The sequence below is a fragment of the Passer montanus genome, unplaced genomic scaffold (assembly GCF_014805655.1).
Source record: "Passer montanus isolate IOZ18808 unplaced genomic scaffold, ASM1480565v1 scaffold1, whole genome shotgun sequence".
Classification (NCBI taxonomy): domain Eukaryota; kingdom Metazoa; phylum Chordata; class Aves; order Passeriformes; family Passeridae; genus Passer; species Passer montanus.
The window spans coordinates 7451130-7475392 of NW_024356504.1; the positions used below are offsets into that span (position 1 = coordinate 7451130).

The 24263-nt window shown below is 43.0% G+C and overlaps 1 protein-coding gene across 2 annotated transcripts in view; it reads left to right on the plus strand.

Moving 5' to 3' along the window:
* Positions 1 to 22580, plus strand: part of CHN1 (chimerin 1) — a 57237-nt gene extending 34657 nt beyond the window's left edge. For both annotated transcript variants that reach the window (XM_039712614.1, XM_039713395.1), the window contains 6 exons: positions 6836 to 6920; positions 17254 to 17427; positions 18129 to 18206; positions 19339 to 19476; positions 20465 to 20570; positions 21656 to 22580. In XM_039712614.1, coding sequence (XP_039568548.1) covers positions 6836 to 6920; positions 17254 to 17427; positions 18129 to 18206; positions 19339 to 19476; positions 20465 to 20570; positions 21656 to 21827 — 753 coding nt within the window. In that variant the 3' untranslated portion in view covers positions 21828 to 22580. The remainder of the gene's footprint in view (positions 1 to 6835; positions 6921 to 17253; positions 17428 to 18128; positions 18207 to 19338; positions 19477 to 20464; positions 20571 to 21655) is intronic.
* The last annotated feature ends 1683 nt before the right edge of the window (positions 22581 to 24263 follow it).

Genomic DNA, 24263 nt, shown 5'->3' on the forward strand with positions numbered 1-24263 from the left:
CTATTTCTGATGTTCTGAAAACTGGGGCAGAAGCTGATTTGGGGTAAATTGATCTAGCTCCACTGAAAAGAAGATGCTGGATTTTTTATTAGGAACAGAACTGGCACTGGACATTTTTTTAAATATCTTTAATTGAGCCACTGCACTAATATAAATATTTAGAGAGAGAGAGAGAGAGAGAGCTGGGTGCCTCTAGCATAATCCCTGGGGAGAGTCAGTGTGTGTTCCCACAGATAAGGACACCTCAGGAAATTTAATGTTTCTATTAGACTCCTAGGACTTGAGGGGGGAAAATGGTTTAAAGGCATAGAAAATACCTGGAGAATATAACTGGAAAAAAACTTCTGAGAAGACCTCAAAAACTCTATGTTGTTCCTTCTGAAACTCAGTTATAAGACAGTTCAATCCAGAAAAGCTTTTAGTCATTGATGGATTTTAGTCTCCTAAAGTATTTATTTAATGTTACTTGCACTTTTTTTTTTTCCAAAACAGATTCCAAATAGCACAATGTTATTTAAACCTTTCTGGTTTCCTAGTGCTAGTCCCTGAATTCATGCTTTGCCGTTGATTAAAAAAAAAAAAAAAGAGAGAGAGAAAGCCTTTATTCTAAATACTTCATTTATTTGGGCTGTAATTTCTTCCCACCACACCAGCAGTTTTTTAGTCTGCATATGTGAATCCTGTGAGTTTGCCTTGTGCACAGCCCAAAGCCAGACCAGCTCATTTCTCTGGCAAGGCTAGGAAGTGCTTTTCTGGGGAGGACTGGGACTTTGCCTCTAGAAGCTTCTAGTGCATGTTATGCTCTCTCATCATCAACAGCTTTTCCTCCATGTTAGCCTTAGGATCATGGCAAAAGCATTCATTTAGGAATCTCTCAGGGATTTATATTCTATTTACATGTGTATATGCAATTCTAATTCTAAGGATTATATTCAATTTTCACCTCTAGTTTCAGAATTTTTTGTATGGCACGGATCAAGTAAGTTAGACTTGGAATAAAATGCAAGATGTTCCTGTTTCCAGATATCAATTTAAAGAAAATCTGCTATTCCATCCTCAAGGAAAGGTGGCCATTTTCACTCAATTTACAAGCAAAAAAGCCAACAACCTGCAATTCTCATTTCTCACTTCGGCTCTTGTAGAGCACAAACTAACCTCAATTTCCTGTTGTTCCCATCTCTGCTGACACAGGCAGTGCAAACAGAGAGTAAACAAGACCTGACAGCGCTTCTGGCTCCAAGTGGGTGAGGATGTTGAGGGAGGTTGTCCTGCTCCACATTCCCAGTGCCCCAGCGGCGATAACGATGCTATTTATACCCCACGCTCTGACAGCATCTCTCCTCTCCAGAACTGCTGCACAAAGGCACTGGGGAGCTCCCGGGCTGGCTCCCCATGGCTAACACCCCAGCTGGGCTAAGCAGAGTGAGCTCTAGCTCTGGAGAAGGTCTGTTCCATGCTCTCAGTTAACATTCATTTCTGTTACACCTTCACGTGAAAGCAGTTGCCTTGCAGGTACTGCTCTGCCATGTGGGTTGTCATGGCAGTCTTCTTGCTACTCAGATTACTTGTCAGCAGCAATATTTTCCTCACAGGAGAATTACCATGTGCTGGAGTATTTGAGACCCTTGTTTTAGAGGCACTATCTAATCATCATAATAGATACAAGGACAAATGGAAGCATTGCACAAACTGATGGTTGAGTTTCTCACTCATATCTCTTCTTTACCCTTCACGTCCAGGCAATCTCTGTCTGGACCAGGGATGGATGAAAAGGACAGTGCCTATTGGATGCCAGCATGGGTGTGCTCAGTGCCTGATACAATCAGCTGTGACAGGGAAAACAGATGTTAATAATACAGGCTGAGTTCATCGTTCTAATTGGGATTTACAATGTCTCCCATATTCAGTTTAAAGCTTGGTAAAACCCCAATAGGCAGAATTCAGCTGATGGAATTGCAAATCAACTAGGACCACTGAGCTGACTGTCTCCATCAGCAGTGCCTCATCATCCTTGGGAATTTGTTTGAAGAACAGTATAGCCAGCAGACCTGAACCTTTGGAGTGCTGTGTGGTGCAAATGCTGGGGGTGTGTTCAGTCCCTGGTGGACTTGGTCTCCTCTCTGAGCCCCAACAAGGCTTCTGCCTGAAGTGTAAGGCTCTGGTAGCCCAAGAGTATAGAGCAGCAATTTTTTTCCGTCCTTTTTCATGGTGATGTATTCCATCCCACAACAGATGGTAATGCCTGGGTTTCCCAGACCCTGTTACTCTGACCAGCAGTTTGATGTGGAGGGCTGTGAAGAGGTGCTCTGTAGGGAGCAGGGTCTGATGGAATAAGCATTCAGTGAGACTGTGGCAGCAGCCTCTCAACAAAGGAAGCTTTCTTTGTATACTGTCCCAAACACTTCTGTTTTATGTGCTCGGTGCTGCTTTTCTGTAACCATAGTTTTTCAATTCCAATCCTGTTTTCTTCCTGTCAGTGGCTTTGCTAAAGCTCTCTTGATCCACCATCTTCCCTCATATCACATTTGCACAGCACTTCACTGATATTTTCCCATTTTCTTCCTCCCTGCCTTGACAAATGATAAAACGTAGGTCTCCAGTTAAGAATAAAAATTATCTGCTGGCTCATTCCTGATCTTCAGTTAGCAATCAAGGACAGCTGAATAACTGCCTTGGAAAAACCAAAAGCATAAAAAATAAGTGGAGTAACAAGGTAACTAACTTCAACAGTGATCTTTATAGAACCTGAGAAAAAATGGGGAGAGATCTGCTTGAGCAGTTCACAGCTTGTGGTAGGATCTGCTGTCAGAGCCACTGCGTCATTTTTTATTTGGTTCTCCTGAAATTTTGTCCTTTCTAAAAAATTGAATTAACTACAAAACAAAAATGAGTGACGTTTTCTAACACTCGGAGTTGTTAATCACAAGAATTAAGCTATTTTTCCTTGTAAATACTTTTTAAGGCTGAGCAAAAAGCTTCTCCTACGTGGTTCACAGCAGTTACATGTTTATTATGCCTTGCTGATAGTGCAGGAGAGTTCAAAATAGAAATGCCCAGGGTATAAACCTAACGTGAGGCTCTCTTCTTGCCTCAGACTTGCAGGACAGCTTAGTAATGGTATTTTATGTAGTTTCTGAAGTAGATATTTTTCTTTAAAATTATCTAGACTTTTCTTTTAAATTGATTTTCTTTTGGAATTTTACAAATTAAGATTAAAACCAGTTTAATTTGCTCTCCCACTCATTTATTTTCCAGATTCTTAAAAAAAATTATTCCCATTTGGACAGAAAGAAATGAAGATTTTTGGGTGGGTGTGAGAATGGATGGATTGGGAGATTTAAAGCCACACTTGGCAATCCCGCTCTCTCACATTTTATGAGACAGTAAAAATCTGCATATGGCAGATGCTCTTTTTTACAAGGGGAAAGAAACCCCTTGTAATTTAAGTCAGGATCTCTGGGACTCTGCTGGGTGTGTTTTTAGAAATTTTTCTGAAAATCATCTTTTAGTTTTGAAAACAGACAAATTGCTTGGCTAGTTTTTAGAATGGGGAATTGAATATAAAACTAGAATGCTGTGTTAAACAGTGTTATATGATAAATACAATATTGTTTGCAAGTACTGGCTCTTGAACTAGCAAAGGGATGGATGCTAAGGTGTTTTTTAGCTGCCAGACCCCACCCATCCTCTAGGATTAGAGGCTGTTCTGACCTACCTCAGAGGACAAATTTTTCAGTATTTCCTGGCATCACTCACTGTGTCTGATTTAATTCCCAGGGAGGGTGTGTATTCAGAGCAGGGTTAGGTGTCCAGTTCCACTCCACAGAAGTGGGAATATTGATGCTCTGGGAAAAGAAAGCACTGCTCAGAACCCCCTCAGAAACAGAGGCTTCAGAGCTGATCTTGTAGAGCTGTTTACACCAGGGCTGGGAGGACATTGTGACCTTTGGGCCTCCTGTTTAATATTGGCAGAGAACCTCCCATCTCATAGAAAGGATGAAGCAAGGCGGCGCATCACGGGACACAGAAAAACCTACCCTCACCTTTTAATCTGCTTTGAGTTTGCAATCAGAATAATGGATAAGAAATAGTAATTTGGATGGGGCAGCATAAAGCAGAGCAGGCTCTGGGTAAATCCAGCTGATTATATGGAAAGTCATTTCAGTGTTTGGATGAAGCCTGGCTGCATGGGATGAGGCAGAAATGCCAATGCTGCTGAGACAGTGGTTCTGAAGGACAGAGTCAGTCCTGGTGTTGTGAAGGGTGACCAGCACATGCAGTGTTGGTAGGGAAGAGGAGAGTCCACCTTGTCCTTGTCGTTTTTAAGGTGATGATGAGTCATGAAAACTCTTCTGAGGAGCAGGCTGAGAGCCAGGGTGATGCCGGGGAACTGGCTGTGGTAGAATCTAGGTGAATCACAGCTACTACATGTAAGAGAAACTGAGCTCATTAGAAAAGTTCATCATATTAAAAATGGAGGCAAAAGGTTGGAGTGGCAGATTTGGGATGTGATAGATCCTGCAGAAGAGTTTCTAAAGAGAATCAGGAGATGGAAACATGCAGACCCTGGTGGGGAACAAGAGGCCAAGAAGGAAGAATGTTCACTGTTAAAACAGCCAGTTAGAGATAGGACATCTGAGCTTTAATGAGTGTCAGCACTGGGGGTGGCTCTGGAGAAGCTAAGCTGGGACTCCAGCACCTAAGGACAGCATTAGAAATGCTTCAGCAAATAGAACATTCAGTGATTTGATGTTTGATGAATTGAAATCAGCAACCACAGAGGCACAAGGTAGGATAGTATAATTCTTTTTATTTAGAAAGAACTAATAATGTATTCGTCAGCATTTTAAGGAACAAAACAAAGTTCCCCTCCTTTGTGCAACCAGAGATAATGAAATCAAAGCAACTTAGGAAACTGAAAAATATTGTGAAAATAAATTCATTATTTTTCAGATTTCTGAAATGGCAATTTTGTTTCAATTTTCCTTGACAGGATTTTTGAGAAGTATTTTAAAGGGTATGTTTCAGGGAAATTTGACCCAAAAAAAATATGGTGACCCAAATTATGCCTTCTTTTTTTTCCCTGAAAAAGTTCTGTTAGTTCTGCAGGCATTAAAGCACAATGCTTTGCTTCAGGGTATTAGAATGTTCTTATTCTGGGAAGAGAAGACTGCCAAAAACCCGGATAAAAACCACCAATCTGAGGAAGAAAGTCAAAAGGATGTGGGTAGTGCAGGTGGGTAATGAAATGAATGGTGTGAAAAATCTCTTTGTGGTGAGAGGAAGAAAGAAAATGGAGAGTACAGCTGCTGACAGTCTTGTCATCATTTGGTTTGTGGAAGTCAGCCAGATCTGCAGGGAGAAGAGGCCTCGTGGAGCACATCTCACCTTCCAGGGGCGAGTGGGATGGGTGGGGACAGGCAGGGCAGGGCACTGGGAGCTGTGCTCGCTTTGGACCAGGCAATCAGGAATCACTTGGCACAGATGTGGATGTGAATTACTTGGTGAATTCAGCAGTAAGTTTCCAGACTGCCTCAGCAATGTCACTGCTGCTCTGAGGGTACCCAGGAGGCTGCAGACAATCCTGTAGCCAGAACGGAGCTGTGGCCTGAATTGTCACTCGTGGGGGTGCCAGCTGGATCCAGCTGCCTCTTCCATCAGTGGCACTTGCCTCCTCAGTCAGGCCACTTTGCCTTTCAGTGTTCATAACCAGAGCTGTGTGCAGCTGTCAGGAACAAACACTTCCAGCAGCTCCTTCTCTCTCCTGCTCCACACTGATCCGACCGGGCGCTGCACACACGTGAGGTTACTGCCTGCTCAGTAACTTGGAGGAGCTGTGTGACTCCAGCCTAAAGCAGTTTTGCTGTATTTCACTGCAAATTTCATTTCTTTATGATCATCAGCTACTAATTTTATTTTCAGCCTGTCTATTCTAAATAGCAGCTCAAAGCCTTTTACACTGGCTAAGGAAGTAATGATTTTCTCTGTAAAGAATCCTGTGGTTTCTTACAGCAGGAGCTTTATCAGAATGAAATCAGAAGCAGTTAATGGTGGCTGCAGGATTTGTAACAAGCATGTGAGCCAGGAATGAAAGCAGCATTGGGGTTTTTTTTAATTCTTTAGCTTTGAATTTTTTCCTGGTTCAGTGGATTCTTTTTTTTTTATTTTGGGTTTTTCAATATGTAGCATTAGTCTGAAGAAAATTAATTTCCTGTTGGAGTTATTCTAAATTGGAAAGTCTCTAGGCAAATTTACAGTATTTCTGTGTGGCACTGGTATTTTTGCCTGGCAGGACTGTTTCCATGTGAGGTGGAATCTTGCAGCCCTGTACCCATTTCACACAGTGCCTTATGAAGAGGAGGCCACAGCAGAAGGCATTGGAGATTGAAAAGTGAACTCTTGCACAGTTGCTGCAAAAGCCTTGCCTTGTGGCTAGGCTCCTTGCCCAGACAGAGGGATGCCAAGAGGTGGGAGAAGGGCTATCTGTGCCTTGCCTTCTTCTCTGACCTGGGCTTGGAGCAGATCCCCACAGACCCAGTTCTGCTGCTCTGGATGGCTCGGGATGGAGGACTCTGCTTTTCCACAGAGTCTGAAAGAGTCCTGGTTATTAAATCTTTCATAGTTCCTTTCTTCCTTTCCTCCAGAAACTGCATGTGGTACCTTCAAAGATTAGTTCCTTTCTTCCTTTCCTGCAGTGATAAAGGGAAGCTTCCAGAAACTGCATGTGGTACCTTCAAAGAAGAGGAATTCTGCACTGTTTACATGCATTGATGCTGATGTCTGTGAAATGGCTGGGTCGTTTTCTGTAATTCTCCTTTCTGCTGCTGTCTTCCAGGTGCACACGTTCAGGGGCCCGCATTGGTGTGAATACTGTGCCAACTTCATGTGGGGCCTCATTGCTCAGGGAGTAAAATGTGCAGGTAACAGTCATTCAGTGTTCTTTTCCTGAGTCATTCCTCACCCTGTAGCTCTGTAATGTGCAGCCTGCTGTGCCATGCCACTGGGGCTGGGGTCAGTCTGCTCCCTGTTCAATGGAAAGAGGAAATTTGCCCACTCTGCTGCTGCTGCTTTCAGGTATCTGTCAAAGTGACTCACTGGAGTGATGCACAGCACCCCTCCAGCACTCACAGAGAGGAGACAATCATCATTATGAGATTTTTTTTCCCCCCACCCTTTTAGAATGGAGGAGAAAGTAGATGCATAGTTAGCTTGATTTCTTTTACACCATTCCATGTATTGGTAGGTGTGAGAAAGTCATTGGGGATGTTGATGGGCAAGGTGGACCTCAGCAAATTCCACGTTGCTTCTGTCAAACAGACATTCAGGTTAATTTTATATATAAACCAGCTGTGTCCCAGCATGCCACAGACCCTAAATCGCATCTCCTACTTGCACACTGAAAAGGGATGATGCATAAGGGATGCCTGCTGAAATGTTACATAAACATTCAGGTGCTGGTAGAAGTGTATTACACGCCTGGGTATCACTGCAGGCATTTCTGGGATAAAGCCTCTCCAAAGGAAAGCAGTTGGACAGCTTTATTGATAAGGTTCTTCTGAAAGGAAAGGACAGTCGGCTTTCTTTCAAAGGCAAAGAAAAGGATCAAAGTGATCCAAATAGTTTGCTGTATTTAAAAAGTATTTTATGACATTCTAGCAAACCGTATTTATAAAAATGGTGCAGAGATGTTGATGTATGAAGACCTGCTTACGTTGCCCTGGAAACTGAATTTTCAAGCTAATTTAAGAAAATCTGCTCTGTCTAAAGCTTTCTGAAGTCTTGTCTCAAGCAAATAAGAAGGCTTTTTATCACAGACCTGCAAAATGATGTAATATTTAAAATCATTTCTAGCCACATAGGATTGAAATGTTTTTAAATTCTTCGCCCATAACTATTTGAATGCAATATTTTGTTGTTACCATTACAGTCTGCACTGTCCAGGACACATTAGAGAGTGCAGCTCTGTTTTAAGACATGATTATGCAAAAATGGCATTTCCTTTCTCAGTATTTTTCCTCTACTAAGAATACAGGATTGCAGCCATGTCCTCCACTTGTGAGTGAAGATTGTTAGTAGGTTTTACTGCTCTTGATTTTATACAGGGTGTACAGTGCTAGGAGAAGAAGAGAAAGCTTGATTTTGGTTTTCTGATTAGTATGTTTTTGATTACACTTGAATCAGTAAGTATGCTGTATTTATTCCCTGCCTTAGATTCCTCCATTTGGGCATTTAGGAGAGATATCAAATATTTTGCAGATCAATGTTAGGTAACTTTGATCCAGAAAAACAATAGAAATAAACGGTATGAAGGCTTGCAATGCTGCATGACACTGTGGAATTAATTCTGTTACTTTTACAATTAAACCCAAATTGCTTATTATTTTGTACTGCCTTTTTTTTTCTTTTAACTGAAGTACAGCTGATTTTTCTGGATTTATGCAGATTTTTCTAAATTGTGGATTTCCAAAAGCTTCCAAAATCTGGTTTTCTTTCCTCCTTCTGAGGATGGTAATAAGTACTGCATGCACCCATTCTCTCCTTGCAGCATAAGGATGTGTATTAGATGACTTCATAGGTTCAGAAACTATAATTAGGGCTTTCTGTCTTCTGTGAGGTTTCACATCAGCGTTGGTAGCTTCCAGTAGTTTCTATGATCTTATTTGTATTTTAAAATCCCACATTGTACAACCATGCTTGCTGAAGTGTCAGCAAGGATTTGGGTGGGTGAGGCTGCAGCAGCGTGTGCCCATTCCCACAGCTGAGGCCGTGCAGCCATCAGAGCCAGAAGCTGCCCAGATCTGGGCATTCCAGGGAAACACTGGAGCTGCACAGACACAGAAAGCAGCCCTGCACAGCCAGTGCTAATGTACTAATGTAGGGGAGCTCAGCCTTGAGTGGTGGGAGTTTGGCCAAGTTTGTGTGGTCTTACAGTGCTTTTAAAAAAAAAGTAAATTTTGCTTCTGAACTGAGTCTTTTTAATATGGAAACAATGAGGCACAGTAAGCCAGGAGCCACATGAGGCCATTGTTTTTCAGAGTGGGCTTGTACTAAAAAAAATAAATTACAGCTTTTAGCAGGATGCAGCCCACTTGAAATCAAGTGGGGTTCAATGCCACTTCAGGGAAATCCATGAAATCTGTTTGGTGGTCTGTATAATCATTTTATTGAAAATACCTACAAGCAAAACTGCATGGATCATAGGTAATTTTATACTTTTTAAAGCGTTTGCTTTTTATAGTTGCACATCTCAAGAGGACTTTATTTGCTGTACAGAAGCGATGAGTTTAACAAATAGAAATGGATTACTGCATAGTCTACTCTCAACCATTTAAAATCCTATTCTGTGCAGAAGCACAAAAACATGCAAAAAGAGAAGTGTAGGACAGTCCAAGACTGGACAGCAAAGATAAATGTCACCCATTTCAGAAAGGAGGAAGAGCCAGTGGAAAAAACAGAGTTTATTTCTAATGGCTGATAGTTTATGTTACACAAAGTAAGCCAATCCTTTAAAAAATTATCAGCCAGAACTAAACACTCCTAGGAGTACACATGCCATAGCAACCAGCAGGATGCCTTAGCAAATTCAACTGGAGTCGTGCTTTGTTTCAGTCCAGCATGGCTGAATGTGTCTCTGCCAAAAGACTAGAGTGTGGTCAGGATCTTGTCAGGTGCAGTCCTGTATTATTAGTTCCTGGAAGGTGGATTCTCCCTAACTTATCCTTGTTCAGGTTTTACGGTAGGTAAAGAAGGAGGACTGTGTCTTTTCCTACCTTAAAGAGGTAAATGTAGGCACCACATTGGACACCCGATGAGTAGTTGTTGGTTGAAATGAGATGTTGGGTGTTATCTGGACTGCAAAGGTTTGGGAATTAATACAAACTACCAAACGTGAGAGGAACTTCATTGTCTTCCAAACTTAGAACTTGGAGTAATGCCTGGGATTTGGATCCTGTAGGAAATTAATTGGTGGGTGTAGTATGTAGTCTGACTTCTGCTGAAGGTATCTAGCAAAACAGAAATAATTTCTTTTTTTCCTAAAATGTCATCCTCTCAAAACTGGTCTTTATTTCATCAGCATCTTTAAAGACAGATTTGCTTCCCTAGAGGGAATCCTTATAATAAATATCTGCCCTACTGCCTCAGAGGGTCATACTTCCAACTTTTGCATCCAAGCCACAGGCCCTTAAATTTTTTGTGAGATGAAGACACATCTGTGTGTGAGGAATCTGCTTTTTCTGATGGCATGCTCCATCTCTAGTGTGCTTTCCTGCAGGCTTTGACCATAAGTAGAAATTAATGAAGAAGTATTTATAATGCCATCACTTTGTGTAAACACTGAAGGTCAGTAGAAGTTAATGAAGACGTAGGATTTTACCCCAGAACAAAATCCAATGCATGAACTTAGAAAAATGTATTCTTAGCTACATTTCTCCTGTGTAAAGCTCTCCTATGTTCACAGGGCTTATCCCAATGTTCAGAAGATAAACTGTAACGGTATTCAAAGAAAATTTGCAGATGTGCACCAGCATGTTCTTTTTATGAATGACACAAACATGTAACTCACAGTAGCATTCCAGACCAGTGTATTCTCAGAGAGTGGAGCACTGCTGGTACTGTTCCTGTGCTACCCAAATGGACTGGCAGACTGGCAGATCAGTAGATTTGTCAAGCTGCCACCTGTCTCCAGCCCATCAGAGCTCTCCTTCAGCTAGATACCCTCTGTGCTTTTGCTTGTTGTTCCTTGTGTATAAGCAGTTTAATCAGAGGATTTATTTTTTAACAGGCTGGTTATAAAGCATTAATTAGCTTATCCTAAAGATATTTATATATATATATCTCTGTTTCCCTGGATGCTTTTGGTGGTATTTTGGTTTGCTCCTAATAACACCAGTGAGCACGACCCTCTGAGGCTGTACACAAAGCACCATTTCTGCAGCCTTCATGGTTTTGCTCCAGACTATCTCAGCCTCCTACACATGTAACATTTCCTGTCTTCTGCTTTCCTTGGAGCAGGTAAGTTCTCTCTGAAGAACTGATAGAAATTAACTTGCAGCTGAACTATCAGAGTGCAGATAACCAGCTCCCACTGACAGACCCCAAGCAATATTGCTGCCAGCCCTGACCACAATAAGATCTTGGAGTTCATTTTCAAAAGAGCTGAAGTACAGTCTCAAAGCAGGATTGTTTTGTGAATTACTGCTTAAGAGTTTAATTTCCCCATTTCTTCCATTTCCTTCTCCAACAATTGAAAGAGGTCTTCCACTTGCCCCATTTCCTTTGCTATTTGTTTTGCCTTGCTGTGCAATCCTTTGTGTTGGACAGTCCTGTGCTGGTCCATTGGTGTGTAAGGATGAAGGGGAGCACAAAGGAGCCTGTGCATCCTCAGGCACTGATTGTGCAGGCAGAGTGCTCACGCTTTCTGTGCCTGGAAAAACAGCTGATGCTCTTGTGACTGAAGTCAGCAAAGGGAAAGGCAAGGTGTTCTCATCACGTTGCCCACTCTCAGGGTATTTTGCATGGCTCAGTCATGAGAAGCTTCCCCTCTGCCCACGCTTGTGCCTTACAAACACATCCCAGCTCCTTCTGGGATGAACACCCGGATTCTGCTGGCTGTGGAATGCCGGGCACAGACAGCCCAGTAGAGGAGCAAAGCAAAGTCACAGAGGTCAGGGCTGTGGGAAGGGGGCTGGACAACAGCCCCTGCCCATCAGCAGGTGCTGATGCTGTTGGAGATGTGTGCTGCCTGACAAGCTGTTCCACCAGCTCGAGATCTGGTGGTGTTCCTGCAAGGAATGAGCTCCGGAATTTTGAAATGCTAATCAGACAGCAGAGCCTTGCTTCAGAGCCATTCCCCAGGGGAAGCTGTTCTGGAGCTATATATTCTTGAAGCTGTAAGTCCTAAAAGCAGCTTTATCTCCAAGCCCACACAGACCTGGAAGCCTTGAAGAAGCCGGTGGCACAGCCAGGGAGCTGTCGAGGAGGTAGGCAGGTGTCGTGGCAGGAAGCCTGGGGACTTCTTGAACAAACTGACTCTAATCCTTCAAAACTTCTGTAAAATGAAACCATTGTCACTAAGCACTTTGGAGGCATAAATGTAAGTATTCTTGTGATTTGAGATAAGGGAATATTGGCTGGTTTGATAGGCTTTTCTGTTTGTTTCATCAGCCCCGATTTTTCGGTAGCATTAGGTAATTATGTTGCCAAGTAACTAGCTGCCCTCTTGAAATTCCTGTCTTAAAACAATGTACCCTGTAGTGCATGATACAGTGATGTGGATGTAAGCAGGTTTTAGGGAGCATACTCATACGCTGGGAAGCAATTTTTGCCATGGGGCTGCTTGGTGAAGTGGCTTAAGGCTCTTTGTGGGACCAGGGTTGCTTCCAGATGTGCATTGCAGATGAACACACAGCACATATCTGAGGCACTGTGGCAGCTCCAGTGTGGCCAGCCAAGTGGCAGCCACGCAGCTGAGGAGGAGGAAGAGGGCAGACCTTCACAGCACCCCGCTGGATCGTGCTTGGAAGCACAGAGTGCAGCACGTGGGGCCACTGGGGCTGCTGCCTTCACTTGCCTGTTGGAACACACTGCATCCCAGGAAACAGAAAACGCTGCTCCCTCTGCTACAGAAAAGGTGTTAAATTTTTAAAGAAAAGCTACGAGCTCATGAGTGATGTATGAGAGCAAATGGCTTTCTAACCTGTTCACCCTTGCAAGAAGGAGCGATGCCAGTGCGTTGTGCTTGTGTAGAGCCCAGTGTTCCTGTGTCAGCTCAGGTGTGAGGGTGTTGCCCTGTCTGGTGGGTGCTGCAATGGATCTGCCCAAGGCAGCACTCGGTGCCAGCACTGCAGCTCCGTGCTCCCCACCCTCCCACACTTACCACAAACCTCAGGAGAGTCTTTCAAGACTTCTTGCAGATAATGTATATCTACCTTTAGCTCTTAAAGCTGCTCTTCAGACTGAAAGAACACATCAATTTTGGGGGGAATAATTTGGACATATAATTAGAGTGATGTATGTAACACACAGTATCATTCCGATGGAGCATGATCAGCAGTCATGTTAGCCAGTAAATCATAAACCAGAGGAAATCTAAAACTGACTGAAGTCAAATCAACAGTATAACAAAACACGACAGCTAAGTATATTTGAGTCTCTGCAAATATTTATACTGTGTGCTCATAGAGCAGTAGTAACATGCATCTATCTGTTGGCTTTGCTCATGCATTTAATATGAACATGTTATTTGTTCTCTTAGCCCCGTGGACTAACATCAGTATTAGCTGTTTCCATAAAATTACCAGACCTTATTCTAGGCATCATAGGAAACTATTGTCAGGCTGGTTTTAAATTTATTACTTCCCATAGAAGTAATGTCACAGCCCATCTGAACTCCTAGATCAATATGCTGTTAAAGCCAGGGCAGCTTATCACCGACTTTCAGACCTGTCATCTAAAATTACTTTCTGCGCACCCTCCTTAAATTTCCAAACTTCCTATAAACTCTTGAATTTATGACTGCATTGGTTTTGGTCCATGTGGTATATTTGAAAGGTGGCCACAGTTTGATAGCACTGTAAAAGCAACAGTAAGAGTGACTTACAATTCTACTTCTTAGAAATCATCTCTGTAAGGTGAAACTGATTAACCAAAGTCAGCAAAAGTTTTACTGTTGACTGCAAGAGCTCATGACTGCATCATTTACATCTGTCCTGTATTATTCTAGGATTTATCAGCAGATACAATGCTTTAGGGGGATTTCTCTGAAGCTCCTCACCAGCCAGCAGGTTCTGTAAATGGATAAGGCTCCTGGTTACTTTAGATCCATAGTAAAGCTGCTATTCTGGATTTATTTTGACATAATGAAAAGTAAATAGACCCTCTGTTTGAAATTAAATTAATCCTTTTGATCTTCATGAACCAAGCCAAATTATGAAGCTCATATGCAAACAAGGCAAGCAGTCCTAAGACTTTACCCACAGCAGTATGTTAGGAGATTTAGGACTTGGCTTTCCTCTTCCTTCCCACTTGATTCTAAAATAATGGCTTTTGTAGTTTTCAAAGCATCTGCAGTGAGAACAGAGGACTCTTTTTTTAATTTAACAGTATTCAGTTTGCATTACAATTCCTGTAGTTTAGGACTAACAGGTAAGTTGGGTATGGTTAAGTACAGAACTGGGACATTCCCAGTGCTCTGTGGAGAGGAGGACTGACCTCCTGCCCTGGTGCTTTTGAGCTTGGTGGAGTTAGCAAGACATCATCCTTAGTTATCAAGTGAACCAGAGATGAGTGAAGTGACTGAGACATGAATGTTCTGCCTTTTATGAAGTATTGTCAGCTGGGGTTAGAGGCCCACTTGGTTCAGGAAGCACAGCACTGGTGAGTTTCAGGTTCTTCATTGGAAAAAAATACCATCTTCTGATGTAAATTCACTGAAATAACCTTGATATATTTCCTGATATGAAATTGCTAAAGATGGTTTTTTGTGCTTACACAAAAGCCTTAGTTATCACAAGGACACCACACAGCCCAATAATCCTGAACATAAGGCTTGCACATTTTCTAAACATTAGGTATCTGAAATATTTCCAGTTTTTAAATGTTTCTCAGGAGTGTTGATAAGCCCTTAAGCAGTGGGTTAGTGCATAAAATCTAATCAAATGCAAAGGAAGAACAAATGAGAGAGGAGAAAAGTTGACTTCTGCATTTGTAATTATTATTCTGGGATTAATGAGGTCAGATTCAAAGCCTATCTGACTCTATGGGATTAGCAATAACACAATTACTGTCAGAAGCAAGGTTTTCACAATGAAAACATCTCTGTAAATTGAGATTTTAATGAATTGAAACTTTCTTGTATATAAATATAATTAAGATTATCTCAGTCAAGGCAATAATTGGTTTAAGTCAAGTGTAAGATACTTGGGAGTATGTGGTTTTTTTTCTTTTTTCTTGTGTATTTTATTCTTAATTATCCTTGGGTTTCCAGAAATGTAACTCTGAGCTATATTGCTGTTTGTGTGAAGCAGCTAATTTGCACTCACAGAATCCTTCATGAGTTCTCATGAGTGAGGTGCTGCCATCCCAGTGTTGTAGACATCATTTTTGACAGATATTTCATGTTTGTTGGAAGAGGTGCTTCTTGAGGCAGTTTTAGGAATTGTATGTACAGTAATTATATTTGCATTTGTAAATACTATTATTACAATGTTAAGGTTTATTCCTAAATAAAGGAAGTCAAGATTTAAGATTTCCTATGTGGTCTCAATTTGCTTTCCTTGTGTGCGTGTTAAGATGTTACGTCTAATTATTTGACTATTTTTTATTTTTACTCCTCAATTTCGTCTTTATTTTGAAAGCAGACTGTTTTAATAGCACCTATTCAGTATTTTGTCTTGTAGTTTTTAAAAGTGCTGGTGTTACTAATGACACAGTATTCAAACCTTACACCAAAAAAGACTTATTTTACCTGTGCATTTCCACAAACATTTATTGCTTTGGTTCTACAAGACCCGGAGGAGGCAAGAACAGCTTCTCCTTGCCCAGGTCATGTGTTTCAGTGAATGTGGGTTCCCCATTTAAAGCCCACAAAGACCTGGTTTTTCAAAGTTCAGGCAGAATGTGGCACAGGGCACAGATATTTAAAGCAAAGGAGGGGCTCCCCTTGCCCATGCTGCCTGGCAGGCTCAGGATTTCTTTGTTCTGTGCCCCAAAGCTGCAGGTAGGGAGAATGCTGGGCATGTGGTCACTTCGGGGTCACTTTGGGGTCTTGGAGCACTTGCCTAAGTGTGGGATTTAAAGAAGTGCTCGGGTGAAAGCAAGGCTGTCACTGTTCCCTCTTTGCCAACACTGAGGAGCCCGGGTGCCCAAAGCAGGCTCCCCAGGGGCAGCAGTGGGGTCTGGGCTCTGCTGGGCAGAGCTGGGGCAGAGCAGCCCTGGGCTGGGCACAGGGTGTGCAGGGTGTGCGTGGCCAGGCTTTGCCCACGGGGGTTCACAGCACAGAGCTGCAGCCAGGAGGGAAATCAGCACCGCAGCTCCCTGCCCGTGCATTCCCTGCTCCTCAGGAGGAACGAGGTCACTCCTGCACAGAGGGACCTCCAGAGAATTCTAATCAGCCATTGCATCTGGAGCAGGATCTGAGCAAGTTTTGATGGATTGAAGGTGACATGCCAAACTTTAATTGCAACCAGAGGATCCTAAGTGACAAATCCGGTTGTTTTACAGGTCTTTTAAGTAAACAAAGTGCTTTTAGCAGCAGGCTGCAGCTGACTTAGTGGAAATTAAGCCTAGCCATGAATTCTGGGATTTAGTGTTTTGGAAAGAACTAAGTCACATAACTTGGAGCTTTAATGGAAGTACAAGTATTGGCAAAATCAGCAGGAACAAAACAGGAAGGGATTCTTAGTAGATAGATACCCAGTCCTGCAGTGAGAGAAGAAAGTGCAGATTTTCACCAAGGCATCGATCCCTCAAGCTCCTACATCCCTTAATGCTGTGACAGTGCAGGGCACTCGGGATGGCAGGGCAGCGGGGTGCAGGAACAGCTGCAGAACAGGGGTCCCTGTGTGTCCCAAGTGCCCAGCAGAGCGTGGCAGCCACCCTCACTGGGATGTGGTGCTGTTCTCGCTGGGCTCAGCTGTTTCCTGGCAAGCACAGGGCAGTCTGCATGGCAGGGCAGGAGAGATGGCACTGAGCACAGGCACAGGGTCAGTGCCAGGGGTCAGCTCCCCTCCAGGCAGGGCAGGGCAGGGCTGCCACACCTGTCCCTGCAGTGGCTCAGGTTTTGGCACTGCCTTGCCAGCTCACTGCAGATGGGTTGTAGCCTGTTTTAACCCAGTCCCTACCTTCATCTCCCCTAGCAGATGTCTAAAGTGCCAGATCCAGGGCTACATTGAAGATAGAGGTGTTAGGAAATCCCCAGTAATTTGGGAGAAAAGTCTTCATTGTGACAGCAGTGTATGTAATAGTGGTGGGGAACACAATTGATCCCTAGCTCCTGATTTGAGAAAACATATGGAAAGCTTGTCACTCTGTGTTAGCCCTTCTAGAAACAGAATAAATGTCTTGGGTAGGAAATCCTTCTGACTTCAGGGCTGTCCCTTCTTCAGGTATCTGGTGGTTAAGTGCCCTGAAGAGAAGTAACTGTAGTGAGCTGAGGTCAGATCCTGACGGAGCCATTTGTACTCCACAGCACTGATCTCAGAATACACTTTCAGCAAACACCAGCCTAATCATGTTTTCATTTTTTTCTCTCAGATTGTGGTTTAAATGTGCACAAGCAATGTTCCAAGATGGTCCCAAATGACTGCAAGCCAGACCTGAAGCATGTCAAAAAAGTGTACAGCTGTGACCTTACCACGCTAGTAAAAGCACACTTCACCAAGAGACCAATGGTGGTAGATATGTGCATTAGGGAAATTGAATCTAGAGGTAAGGCATCCTTAATGGACTTCTGTTGCTTTACTGATAATCCATTTAGATTGATCTGGGTCATCTGGGTTTCTGCTGAATGTATGATTGCTCAAAACAGATTTGCACAAGACATTTTATGACTGCCAATTACCCTGCACAGCTAATATTATACTGTGCATTATTTCATGGTTCATACCATTTATAATTTTTATAGATTCTGCTAGAAATTGCTTAATGGGAAGTTACTGCTTTGTAGTTACATATTAGTGCCTATCTTTCCAATAATATATTCATTTTAAAAATTAAATTAATGTGGCAAAACAAAGGGGATTCATATTAATGTGTTCACTCTTGCTAGTTTCCTTAGGCCCACACTGAGTATCCTTTTCTAGAATTAGGGTACTTGTTTTTATTCTGAAATCATGACTGATCATCAAGTATGTTAATCTGAGTTATTTTTAAATGAGCTGTAACTGGTTTAATACGTTCCTTCAGCTCTGAAGTAATTTTCGTAAGTACAGTTTAGTGCTGATAGAACAAGGCATCTATTGCAATGGTCAGGGTTAAAAACCCAGGATAAGGTTTCGTTCTGGAAGAAAAACCTGATAGGGCTTTTAAAGCCTTTCTGCTTTTTCTACCTTAAATGAAAAACTTGCCAAGGAAAGAAGGCAATGTAAAACTCAGGACTAATTTTAATCTTGTTAAAATGTTCATTGCAGGTCTTAATTCTGAAGGACTGTACCGAGTCTCAGGATTTAGTGATCTTATTGAAGATGTCAAAATGGCATTTGACAGAGGTACAGTCTTTCCTGCGTGCTGGAACTTGGTGCTGATGTATAGCATATACACAGTTTTTGTGCAGAGCCCCTGTCTCACGCTCCGCTGCACCGTCCGACGGCTGTGCTGGCAGGAGGGGAGACTCCCCATCAGAAAAGCACATCAGCTTCACTCTGGCCTTTATTACAAAAATCTCCTTTTCTCCTTCCATCAGTATCTGTGCTCCAGTAACCATGTGTGTAGGAAGGACAAAGCTTTGTGAACTACTGCCCTAGTTTGCAAGTCAAACTGTGCTCGGAGGGGTGGGGGAGGGATAGAGAGTGAGTGGTGAAGTGCCTTAAGAGAGCTGTGCAACTTAAATCCATCTTTCTGGATGAAAGCTCCAAAATAATAAGATGAATGCAATAGTGCAAACAAAGTTTGAATTATTACAAACTAAAAGAAGGTCACTGAGAACAAAATCTTCTCTCTGAGAAAAGACAGTGGGAAAATTAAAGGCTTTCCAGCTGCAGTCCCTCTATGCCAGTAGAAATCAAGTCCAGAATCCATGCTGGAAACTCTCTTTCCTGTTTGTCTGGGGGACTGGACCGATTCGGACAACATCTGCAGTGTTAGCAGGGTGGGGACGTGCTGCAGAAGCCAAGTTCTGGATGTGTGTCCACTGCAGTTTGGAGTAGGTAGTATGCTCTAGTTAAATGGTGAACACATGTTTTTCTTATAAAATAGGGGGGCTGTGGACAAAGCTGGTTTTCTGCCTTTTACTTTTTTCCCAGACTCCCTGATTTCTCATTCAGTGCTGATGAATGTGTTGTTTTGCAAGGCAGTGTGTTCAGAAATAGCTAAACGTCCATACCTTAATACAAGACAGACACTGCAAGATCATTCAGGCAGGTTTTAAAAAAAACCCAAACTGTATTTTTTAGTAATTATTTGAAACAAAGAAAAGATGTTTTACTTTATAAAATGCTTGAGGTTTTCACCCTGAAACCATGAACATCACAGTCCAGTAATGGTTTTACGTACCACAACCAAAATCTGTAGTTGTTTCCTTTTCAATAATGTTTGCTTAAGCAAGTTATTATTTTTCTTTTGAATGCTGCTCTACATCTGTTTACATTTCCAAGGCTTTAATATCAGTGTTTCTCCACACAGATGGGGAAAAAGCTGATATTTCTGTGAATATGTATGAAGATATCAATATTATCACTGGTGCACTTAAACTGTACTTCAGGGATTTGCCAATTCCACTCATCACATATGATGCCTACCCAAAGTTCATAGAGTCTGCAAGTAAGTATAACACATTTTTGATCTGCTTTTCATTCTTAGCCTTTTCTCCTTTTCTTGCAGGACTGTCCTATTTGTTTTATAGCTGTCCCACCAGCTCTTACTCTGCATGCCCAATTTAGTAAGGATTGCAGGACTGAACATGCAGTGCACATTACGGCCTGACCATGTGATGCTACGTGGGCATGGTCACATTTTCCTTTGCCTTTGTCACCAGGAATGTTTCCTTTTCATCACACATTATGGATTACATCACTGGTGTGTCTTGCATGAGTCCTGGGTACTTGACAGTGATTATTTAAAGTCTGCTGGTTTTATGGTGCCAGAAAGGTGATTTATGGAAATGTTTAGAAATAAGATGTCGCTTGTTTCTGGAGTTGTCCATTTTGAGTGTTTTCCTAAGCTGATAACCACTCATTCTCCCAAAGCCAGCTTTGGGGCTGGCCTGGCAGAAAGTGGGCCTGCAAGCACAGCAGTAAGCCCAGCTGGAATATCTCTCCCAAACATCCTGGCTGCCTGAAGCATTTCTGTGATGTGTTCACACCAGCCACACCTGAAAGGTGTGAGGTAGCCGTGGTTAGAAAACAAGGACTGCGTGCTGGCCTTACAGCTCCTTTGGAGAAGGCTTTTTCCAACTCGTATGGAGGCAGCCAAAGGCACTGATGGCAAAGTTCCCAGTACCTTCTGCTCTCCCGGAGTTGCACCTGCAGATTATTTGTGCAAAACCAGTCCAGTTAGCAAGATTGCCAGAGGATTTTTTTAGTAGGCTGCAGGGAATCTTTCAGTGGAGTGCAGTTTGCTTTGGGGAGTTTTCTGTGTCCAAAACCAGTCACATCCTCACGGTGCTCTGAGCACCTCTTTGGACAGACAAATCCTCCATGAGTAATCCAGCAGAGCTGTGAGACCCTGTCTCCTGTGCAGGCCAGGCTGTTGCCTTTCTGTGTGTGAATCTGGCTGTTTGTGTGGTGACAGCTGAACATCTGTGTTTCAGAAACCACGGATCCGGATGAACAGCTGGAAATTCTCCACGAGGCGCTGAAGCTGCTGCCGCCTGCACACTGTGAAACATTACGGTATCTCATGGCACATCTGAAGAGGTGGGTGCAACAGCTGCAAAGAACTCTAAGCCACACTCAATTCTAGCAAAAATCCATGCTAGCACCTCCAGAAAAGTCTGGTCAAGGCCCATCAAATCCTCCAAAGGGCCTGTGGCAGGAGTGATACTGTACACAATGGCAAAACTCAGACACAGGGGATTATCCCTTGCAAAACAAAACCAAGGTGGCATGTTAGGGTGTCCATTTTAATTGCTCAAGTAACATGAACTTACTGTCAATATGTAAGAATCATTCCCTTTCCATAGAAAAATGATTTTATTTTAAGGTCTCTTCTGCCTTTTTTCATTATATAGCTCCTCTACAAGTAGGACTGTGTTGATTCTGCTGAGTGCCTCAGGCAAAATTCAGCTACTGAGTTTCTGCCTGATTTGTCCCTTTATTTCAATGACATTTCTAATGGGTGTTTTAAAATGGACAAAGGGATGAGAGACATAGGAACAAAAAACTCCACCTTACAGCTTGTGACATGTGAAGTTAATTTTTCCTCACCCTGTTCAAGATTAGCTGTTGCTGCTCTACCTAGCAAATTGTTTTCTGGTATAGGTGAATGATAAGGTAGAAAGGTGACAAAATTCACTATTTTTAAACTTCTGTTTAATGCTTTGCTAAAAGGAGCTGTGCTGTTCAACAGGCCATTGTCTTGCTGCTGAATTCAGGTAACCAGAACAGCTCCTTTATTTGAAATACTTACAGACTAGAGACACGGCAACTCGGTAACATCAGTCTGACCTGTTTCTAAATAAAAACTAAGGCAGAAAGGGAGAAACAGAAGAAAGTTTGAATCTTGAGTTTGTAGTTCTTGTATACCAAAGGGCTTGTTCATGCAGTGCAAGTGAGCACGGTCTGTGTGCTCTGAGGAGGACAGACACTGACTCACCACAAACCCACACAGCCTTTGCTTTCACTCGCTCCCAAGGTTTCACCTGACACTCCCATGTGTCACCTGCTGGGAACAGTGGCTTCTCCTTGGGAAAGGCACACATTTCTGTCCAGTGTCCCTGATTTTCAAGCATATGCAGGCATGGTCTGGCACCCATGTGAGAATCACTGGGCTTTTTTTACAGAGTAACGCTCCATGAAAAGGAGAACCTGATGAGTGCAGAAAACCTGGGCATAGTTTTTGGACCAACTCTCATGAGAGCGCCGGAGCTGGACGCGATGGCTGCGCTGAACGACATCCGCTATCAGAGACTTGTGGTGGAGATGCTTATAAAAAATGAAGACATTTTATTTTGAATATTTTGGGGGTTTTGTAATAAAAAAGGAAGCAACAGTGTTCTATGGATGAAGGAATATTTTAAAGTAATTTAATGGCTCTTGTCACTGATTTCCATATTTGCTAGAGCTTTTGATGTATTCAGAATAAAAATGAAGGAACTCTTTGTCGTTTCTGTAGTGCCATTCAGCTGATGTTGAAAAAGGTTAACACATACTTTCCAGTACTAGTAATCCTGGGTGTTTATCATGTTGAAATAAAAAACAAAATGCCTAAAGCTATTGCATGATTTGCTCCCTGTTCTCCCTGTTCTGGTGAGACTCATTCCATGAAGAAAACAACTGAACTGGTGCAGCATCTTTGTTCTGGATAGTTTGTGATTGTAATTCAGCATGTTTCTCCGTGTAAACCTGTTGTGAATTTGCTTTTTTTGTTCTATGTAATTGGTTTCTAATACTAAAAAGAAGGCAGACTTCTGTGAAATGGAGCCTCTGGCCATTTATTGACATTTCATATTCTCTTCCACTTCTGGGGCTGATTTCTTCTTGGGTTTCTTTCCATTTTTTCATCATATAGTAATTTGTTTTTAACAGAAACAAAATTGTACTTTAAATGTTACTTTAAGTAATTCTCCATGATGTTTATGGTGGTTGCAGTGAAATCTGCAATACTGAACAGTGTTCCTTTATTATTATTGCTATTTCAATTGTAATTTTGTATTTTTATCTGGCATGCATATATTAATTTATTAAATTTTGCTTTTAGAACTCTAACATTACGCTATTTATTTTTACTTTTTGAACTTGTTTCAAAAATACCGATTGTTTAATTTCTTACATTGGCACTTTAATGCTGAACAACCTCTGACTTAAAGAATTGAGTTAGAGTTTCACCAGTTTTGACAAGACTATTCTAAATATTTTGGGTCCTGACACGTTGCTAAGGTTCCCACAAATTCCTGTCTACTTTGAAAACTTTCTTCCTTGTCCAAGATACCTCTCAAGAAGGCTTCAGAATTCTTAAATAAACCACGAAAGGTATTGTCAAGCCATCTACTACTTCATAAAATATATCTGTTGTTGTAATTGCCTCAATGTGAACTGGAATGGCAGTTCACAATTACTCAACTGTAGGTGCCCACAGTAGATGGATACACCACTGAATTTCACATGCAGATACATCCTTGGACATTTCCTTTGCACTTCAGAGGTTCAGCTCTGGTGCAAGCACTTTGGTCAGCCCTGGAACACCTCCTGGAGCAGGAGGAGAACAAGGAGGAACAATCCCCTGGTGATCAGAAGCAGCTGTGCTGTCAGCACGGCTGACAGCAATAAGGTGCCTCACTGCACCCCACCCTGCCTTGCATGTCTGGTGAGGAGAGGAGAGGGGAGATGGTGGCTCTTCTGCAGCTCTCCTGAGCTGGGGATTGAAGGATCCCAGGCAGGAAAAGGTGAAGCTGGGGATGTACACTGGTGAGCATATGGGGAATGCTGCTCTGGCCTGGGGGCTGCTGGGGAGGCAGAATGGGAGAAGTTGTGAGGGAATCTAAAGTATGGTTTGGTTTGAGGTTTTTTTCAATAGTCTGTAGCAGTGAAAGTGGCTTGCTGTTATAATTCCTGTACTAATTAGTGCACATTATCACTTTATTTATGGTAATGAACTCCAACAGATGGAAAACTCTGTGTCTCTGGCCATAGCCTTGCCTCCCCCCAGCCCAGAAGGAGTGGCCCATATGCTGCTCAGTCACATCTGCCTGGCACTGCAGCAGCCACACATGCTCAGCACCGCCTTGCTCCAGGCCAGCTCCTGAACATGCTGTGTCACCCACTGCTGCCCCCATGCTTTGTGATGCATGTCCTCCCTGGGCCCTGTGTTTTGGGTGGCTCCCCAGGCCATCCATCGCTCCTGCATTCCCCTGGGGATCCCTGCAGTGGCTCTGGCTGGCCCTGTGCAGTGTCCTGTCACTGCACTCAGCTCTCAGCCCCCGGGAGTGGCACTGCTCAGGTGCCCTGGGCTCTGTGGTCAGGAGAAGGGATGTTTTCCCAGGGAAAGGGATGTTTTCCCAGGGAACGCTGAGAGCAGGGCTGTGACCCAGGGCAGGGTTGTGACCCAGGGCAGGGCTGTCCCCAGCAGTTCCAGCTGCGGGGCTGGCTCTCCGTGTCCTCGGGAGCCAGAGGAGCCCTCGGCTTCCCCGAGCAAAAGGCAGCTCTTGTTCCCCAGCGCTGTGCAAGTAAACCTGGGCTGGGTAGTTGTACCTGCCCTTTCTAAAGCGTGTAGCAAGGAGCACGTAGTAAATGGCAGTAATTAGGATAATTACCATTTCTTCTGGTGTGAAATACCCAGCCTGTCCCTCTCGGAGCAGCAGCAGGCAGGTGCTGCTGCCACAGCTGCTCCCCTCCAGGTGCTTTTGGCTGCGTTGGGAAGCAGAGGTGGCCCCAGCAGAAAAGGCCGCAGGA